General features: G+C 34.9%; 2 protein-coding genes across 3 annotated transcripts; one reads left to right on the top strand and one right to left on the bottom strand.

Annotated features, from left to right (window-relative positions):
* Positions 1-742: 742 nt before the first annotated feature.
* LOC124933506 (probable serine/threonine-protein kinase PBL9) lies at positions 743-3784 on the top strand. Of its 2 annotated transcripts, none has more exons than XM_047473921.1 (7): positions 743-1040; positions 1132-1208; positions 1328-1626; positions 1705-1840; positions 1921-2063; positions 2656-2779; positions 3145-3784. In XM_047473921.1, exons 2-7 carry the CDS (start codon positions 1157-1159, stop codon positions 3603-3605), a joined length of 1215 nt encoding a protein of 404 aa, XP_047329877.1. In that variant the 5' UTR covers positions 743-1040; positions 1132-1156; the 3' UTR covers positions 3606-3784. The 2 variants fall into 2 exon arrangements, with proteins under 2 accessions (XP_047329877.1, XP_047329876.1); XM_047473920.1 differs by having other exon boundaries at positions 744-1040; positions 1116-1208.
* A 269-nt stretch (positions 3785-4053) lies between these two features.
* On the bottom strand, positions 4054-6473 carry LOC124933505 (serine/threonine-protein kinase PCRK1-like). The gene is made up of 4 exons (XM_047473919.1): positions 5776-6473; positions 5427-5687; positions 4862-4984; positions 4054-4791 (listed from the first exon to the last, which is right to left on the bottom strand). The coding sequence occupies exons 1-4, from the start codon at positions 6166-6168 to the stop codon at positions 4237-4239; spliced, it is 1332 nt and encodes a 443-aa protein (XP_047329875.1). The 5' UTR covers positions 6169-6473; the 3' UTR covers positions 4054-4236.
* Positions 6474-6977: the final 504 nt, after the last annotated feature.

Below are 6977 nucleotides of genomic sequence, written 5' to 3'. Positions count from 1 at the left end.
ATTTTATATTATTATAAATTATTATACATAAATACTTTTTAAATATTTTAAAAAATATCTAATTATAATAGTAGAAGAACTCATCCAAATTAAATATATTATTATCAATGATCATATCTATTCAGACAATATTAAATTGAGGCAAAATTTGAGTAAAATTTTTACTATTTTATAATTATAGAGAAAGTTAAATGATCTGATTTAAGTAAATTATTAAATTAAACAATGTTTTACTATTTTAAATTTATAAAATAAAATTTCACGTGTTTTGATTTTATATGATTTTTTACATGAAAAAAATAATAATTTAAATTTATAAATTGATTTTTTTTTATTATTTATTTAAATTATTAATTAATGTAATTAATTTTATAAATATTTTTGATGGTGTTATTTAATTATATAAATTTTTGAAAATGATAAAGTATAAAAATACTTAATTATATATATATAATAATAAATATTTTATAAATAAACTCTATTGATTTCAAAAATAAATTCTAGACGGATTATTTGAAAAAGGATCGTACAACTTCTTTGTAGAATTTAGAACGAAAGAGACAAATATTTCGGACTAAATGGCCAATTCGGTGCTTTTTGCACAACATGTACTATTCGCTAAAGGTACGGACAATTTTCATCCGACGGCTGAAGATGACGGCTGTCGGTGAAGGATTATCTTCATTCACCCATTTGAGTAGCCAACTAACTATACTCATTCGCGAAAGAGAAAGACTTGGCCTTTTTTGTATTGTAATAATATTTGTTTTATTGGGCGGCAAGAGCCAATCCGCCATTAATGCTCACCTTCCCAACCATAATCCCCTCTGAGTGTACACAACTTGTTCTCCTTAAAGTCTGTGGTGTTAATGAATCACATAAATTACTGAAAAGGTCAAATCCTCCAGCTGTTTCAAGGAGCTAAGAAAAGTCATCTTCTCTATCTTCTCTCTTTCGCTCTCAGTCCTGAAGAAGCCTTGGAGCTGGGATCCTGATGTTTCCTTGTTTCATTTCCTCGCCTTGAGATCTTCTTATTGACGGTATGCTATTTGATAACTGGATCTGCGTCCTTTCTTTTACTTTTCAATACCCATTTGGTGTAATATTAATAATAGGTCAATCTGGTTGAAGGAAGATACGAATTGACACTTTTTCAATGGGGATTTGCATTAGTTCTCGAATTAAAGCTGAGAGCCCTTACCACACTGGTGGGTATAACAACTTACTGACATTTGATTATCTTCATCACATGCTTATCCCTTGTTTCTAGAATCTTCCGGGTTTAAGTTTCTGTTTAGATTTACTGAATTGGACCTTTTTTTTTCAGGGACGAGTTCGAAACATGTTAGTACAGGTAGCAGTCTGAGTAGTTCTAGTGGTAAGAGTCATAGGAGTGAGGGTGAGATCTTGCAGTCATCTAATTTGAAGAACTTTTCCTTTTCTGATGTCAAATTGGCCACAAGAAACTTTCGGCCCGATAGTGTATTGGGTGAAGGCGGGTTTGGTTCAGTATTTAAAGGGTGGATCGACGCGCAATCACTTGCAGCTTCAAAACCGGGCACTGGAATGGTAATTGCTGTTAAAAGACTCAATCACGACGGTTATCAAGGACATAGGGAGTGGTTGGTAAGTTTGTTTGGATCTTCAATTTCAATTTTTAAGTCAGCTTGTGTAAACATTTTTCGAATATTTGATCCAAAACAGGCAGAGGTGAATTACTTAGGTCAGCTTTATCATCCTCATCTTGTGAAATTGATTGGTTATTGCTTGGAAGACGAACATAGGATGCTCATTTACGAGTTCATGCCACGCGGAAGCTTGGAAAATCATTTGTTTAGGAGTAAGTGCATTCTTTCAATTTTTTTTACTCAATTCATTAGATTTTTTTTAATCAACAAATGTCGAATTGCTGTAGAACAGGAGGATCCTACTTCCAACCACTTTCTTGGAACCTTCGAATGAAGGTAGCCCTTGGTGCGGGTAAGGGTCTTGCGTTTCTTCATAGTGCAGAAACAATGGTGATATATCGTGACTTCAAAACATCCAACATATTATTAGATTCTGTAAGTAATCTGCTAAGCTTGATTCTGTTGTTTGCTCTTGTTAAGTCTAACAAAAACATTCCTTTTGTGTACATCGAGAAATGGGAAAACTGTATTGGTTTCAGTAGTTCAACAAAATTTGTTTGAAAAGTAATTTTTTTATTTCTAAAAACACCCTTTGATAAGGGTTACGAGATAATTGGGGTTTTTTGTGTGTATTGTCCAATGTGCCATTTGAATTGTAGGTGAAGAGACAAGAAGGGTAGTTCTATGTTTCATCAGGGTATTTTAGTTGTTGAATGGAATGGAATGATTTGATTGATGATGGGATTAAAAGGGTTAGTTTGCATGGCCTATTTGAAATCACTTGATCTAGATGACAATAAGTTCGGTTTCCAAATGTGGTTTCTTACTTCCAAATAAGAAATTTGACAGTTAAGGTGTTTCCAAATGAGAAAATTGATGGCGAAATATAATAACCATGAATATCAACATATAGTTGGACAAAAAAATAATAATGATACCAATAAGGTCTTCAAATAGCTCTTGTTTTTTGTTTAGAATTTGACAAATTTTGAATGTTAATGTGTTTGTGTTTGATATAATGATACAGAATTACAATGCAAAGCTGTCCGATTTTGGACTGGCAAAGGATGGGCCAACTGGCGACAAAAGCCATGTCTCTACGAGAGTCATGGGTACTCATGGATATGCAGCCCCCGAATACCTTGCCACTGGTATGACTTAACAAAACTTCATTCAATGTACGTTTCTTCAAGTTTCTCCATTCGGGTCCATTTCATTGTTTCATTATTTCATTCATTGGTTATTGATGTATAGAAGATCTTAAATTCGGACCTTTAAAGGTATCACCAATCATATCGTCTAGTGGACTTAAATGATCATGTATTAGGAAATGTAAGCTTGCTTTGTGACCTCCCTAGATTAATTGGGAAATACTTATGTATCTGATCTGGATCTGATTGAGAAACCACCAATCAATTTTTTGTGACCTCCCTGCCTCATGCACCAACTTTTTGTAATTTTTCACTCTCTATTCTGGTTTCTTTCATAATTGACAGTATTTTATCTTTATTTTCAGGTCATTTGACCACAAAGAGCGATGTTTACAGTTTTGGAGTAGTGCTTCTAGAAATGTTGTCAGGCAGACGAGCAGTGGACAAGAACAGGCCATCAGGAGAACACAACCTGGTGGAATGGGCAAAACCAAACCTTGGCAACAAACGAAGAGTATACAGAGTGATAGACAACCGATTGGAAGGACAATACCAACTGGATATAGCCCAGAGGGCGGCTAATCTTGCACTTAGATGCATATCCATGGAGCCAAGGTTCAGGCCAAACATGGAACAGGTTGTACGAGAACTAGAGCTGCTTTGTGAATCGAAGAATATGGTAAGAAGCCCACAAAACCAAACGGGCAATGTGACTAGACCTCGCAGGCACAGTGTAGATGAAGTTATGAAGAGATCAAACATGTCTTCTTCTTCTTCTTATCCGAGGCCATCTGCTTCTCAATTCTATAGGAAAGAGAGAGTTTAGATTAACTGAATTATATGGTGAAGAAGCCCTCCTCCCAGTAAGTTGTATGGTAAATTAGCGGCTGGTTGTACAGTTTTTTCTATTACATGCAAATGTTGTTGTGAAATACCATTGTGTGTTTGTTTGTTTGCCACTAATGTAATGAATTTATTGGAGAAGAATTTATTGTTTTTATTTAATCATTTGTATAATTTGCTTTAGATAAGAATGAATTGTTTTTGTTTGATGATCTATATGTCAAATTGTATACATAATTTACAAAAATAAAAAAATTTAACATAGAAAATCTATCTATTTATTGAGGAGGAATGATTTGATGTGCTATTGTTTTAATTAAACAAGATTGATTGCATTCCTTGAAAGTTTATTACAAATATAAATATCAAAGCTAAGAAATCTTACTTAATTCAGAAATATATAGAAAACTTGACTCATAATAATATTACTATAAAAGTAAAATAGCAAACTTTTTCTCACATTTGATCTGATAAATATGCATGTCAAGTTTTATCAAACAAATTCGGTCCAACTTATGATCATATTATAATTAAACTTCCATAAAAAATACCAATTTCCAAAATTAAGAAGAAAAACAGCTAATATATACAACTGTATTATAGAATCTAGACAATCATATTCTCACAGACCCTGCTGCCCAGTTTCTCCAATCAAATTTCCCTATAGGTTTATTCCTCAAACTAATGATCTCTCTAAAATCAAAAACCATCTTCTTTCTTACACTCCTCTCCCGTTTCGCCCTTTCCTCTTCGATCACTGCGATCGAATCAGCAGTTTCAGTCCCGATCCCTTCTTCTTCTGCCATCTGATTATTAATTATGTCAGACAAAATCTCAACAACCTCACTCATCTTTGGTCGTGATTTAGGATGTTTCATTAGACACTTGTTGGCCAAACACGCAACTCTCATTGCTGATTTAATCCGACAGCTGTTGTTGATAGATTCAAGTCTGGAATCTATTATTTGGTAAAATTTCTTTGAGTCCGATACAAATGGTCTCACCCACTCCAATAGCTTTTGCTCATTTCTAGGTAAATTTCTTTCTACTGCTCTTCTTCCTGTTATTAGCTCGTACAGAACCACCCCGAAGCTCCAGACATCGCTTTTAGCTGTTAATCTACCTGTCTGTACGTATTCTGGCGCTGCATAACCAACTGTACCAACAACCTGAAGGGGAGAACACATGTTTACAAACTTGAACCGAAAAAAAAACAGAAACAGTGATTTGAAATCTTACTGATGTTAAAATATGACTTAGTCCAGCAGCTGGACCTTGTCTAGCAAGGCCAAAGTCTGAGAGTTTAGCATTGAACTCGTCATCCAAAAGAATATTTGAAGTCTTGAAATCTCGAAATATAAGCTGTATGGATTGGGAAACAAATGTATTAAGAATTTGTAAGTTTCATTTTTCCATGAGCATGAACCATTATGATATCTAAAATTTCTTATATCGTCGTTGTCATTTGGACAAATCGATTATGTTAGATCTCTCATTTAGATATCACATTTGAATTTGAGAGGAGGCTAGCCTTGTAACCCACAATTCAAGTGCTTCTAATAGATTCAAACCATATACCCACCCTCCAAGTAACCCCAGATTACATAAAACCCACATCAAAAAGGGTTAGTTGAAAATAATCATATGATTATTCAAATAAATGGAGATCAAACAAGGTCTTGGAGAATAATCTTGTTTATCAATAATGAAGTTAAATCTTGAAATGGAAAAAATGATTTCGTTGAGATTGTCAATGAAAGATATACCAAATATGGCTGTTAACTTGAAGCAAAAGCAAAATGACCTGAAAATCCATTTCTTCATGAAGATAAGCCAAGCCACGAGCTGCATCTTGAGCAATTTTAAGTCTGGTTATCCATGGCAAAGTGGCTGGGACCCGACTCAATAAATGGTCATCCAAGCTTTTATTACGCATTAGTTCATAAACCAAAAGCCTTTGCGTCCCTCTTTCATCATCTTCTGCACAATAACCAACTAACTTCACCAAATTTGGATGGCTAACTACTCCAAGAAAGTTCACTTCATTAATCCATTCCTTATGCCCCTGAGTACTAGATCAATGCATAAATGAAACCATACACATCAGGCATGGAGAAATGGAGATCAAATTAAGAAGATAATAATAAACATGCCTGGAATCCATTGCGATTCAGCTGCTTAATAGCCACATCTATATTCGACTCAGAAATGTCATCTTCAGAAACCCTAATTACGCCTTGATAAACACAGCCAAACCCTCCCTCACCAATCATGAGTGCGCGGCTGAACCCTCGAGTCGCCAATTTCAATTCGGCGAACGAGAAAACACGCAGATCGTTGGCTCTTCGCTGACTCAGAAACTCGTAGAAATTGACCGAGTCGGAGAAATCCCTAGACTCTGAATCGAATTCAGAACGTCTTGTGTCTAGACTGCTGGAGGCGACGCTGAAGGATCGGGCCCAAGAGACTTTCGAGGATCTGGACACAAGACCGTCTTCGCCGCCATCCTCTTTCTTCTCGCCGTTAGTAAAGTGGAAACACTTCATATTCTCCCCACCACTGAAACGATAACTAACTCCAAGCTCCAAAGGGACATCAGAGAGAGAGAGAGAGAGAGAGAAGATGGAATCAATGGAACTTCGCTATCGAGAATGCAGAAAAAGCATAGTTTGCTCAACCAGAAAGCGACAAGTTGATGAGAATTATTCAGTACGCAAACAAATTGAGCAGGTTTAGGTCTTTTGGCCGGTTGTGACGTTGCAGAAAAAGTGTGAAGAAGGAGAGAGGTTTTCTAGAGAGAGGAAGGGGATGATGGGTCACGAGGAGAGTCCAAGCTGCCATTAGAACAGAGTACGAATGCTTGAATTTTCTTTCATAATTTGAATTTTGAGGTGCGCGATCTTTATATTCTTTCAAATATCTTACTTTTAAAATATTTATTAACATCTCTTCAAACTTTGATTTTCAAATATTTGAAATTTGAGTTCATGCCACTCATTGGTAAGAAAATGTCTTTGATGATATATATTAGGTCCACAAACAACTCAAATCGAGCTTAGCTTTGAACTCGAACTCGACTCAATTTAGTATTTATTAGTTCGGCTCGAACTTGAGTTCGAACGAGTTTATAAATTTGAGCACGAATTCGAATCAATTATTTATCTACAAGTTCGGCCCAACTTGAAAAACTTGTACTAAAATTAATTATTCAAATATTTGTGAAAATATAATTTATTTTAGATTTAATATTAAAATAAATAAATAAAATATATTATATATTATCATAATTGAAAAAACTCGACAAGTCATTAAACAAGTATTATAGGAGTTCGATTGACCGAGTTGCTCGCAGACT

Source organism: Impatiens glandulifera, chromosome 4 (assembly GCF_907164915.1).
Source record: "Impatiens glandulifera chromosome 4, dImpGla2.1, whole genome shotgun sequence".
NCBI lineage: Eukaryota > Viridiplantae > Streptophyta > Magnoliopsida > Ericales > Balsaminaceae > Impatiens > Impatiens glandulifera.
The sequence above is the reverse complement of the archived record's forward strand: the minus strand, read 5'-3'. Positions and strand labels throughout refer to the sequence as shown.

What these genes read in the sequence shown, in the direction of transcription:
- LOC124933506 (XM_047473921.1), top strand. Translation starts at nt 1,157, where the DNA reads ATGGGGATTTGCATTAGTTCTCGAATTAAAGCTGAGAGCCCTTACCAC. An exon ending in GGAAAATCATTTGTTTAGGA is followed by an intron (nt 1,841 to 1,920) that starts GTAAGTGCATTC and finishes GCTGTAGAACAG; the next exon opens with GAGGATCCTACTTCCAACCA. An exon ending in CCCCGAATACCTTGCCACTG is followed by an intron (nt 2,780 to 3,144) that starts GTATGACTTAAC and finishes CTTTATTTTCAG; the next exon opens with GTCATTTGACCACAAAGAGC.
- LOC124933505 (XM_047473919.1), bottom strand. Translation starts at nt 6,168, where the DNA reads ATGAAGTGTTTCCACTTTACTAACGGCGAGAAGAAAGAGGATGGCGGC. An exon ending in ATGAAGAAATGGATTTTCAG is followed by an intron (nt 4,985 to 5,426) that starts GTCATTTTGCTT and finishes CAATCCATACAG; the next exon opens with CTTATATTTCGAGATTTCAA. An exon ending in TAAGTCATATTTTAACATCA is followed by an intron (nt 4,792 to 4,861) that starts GTAAGATTTCAA and finishes TCTCCCCTTCAG; the next exon opens with GTTGTTGGTACAGTTGGTTA.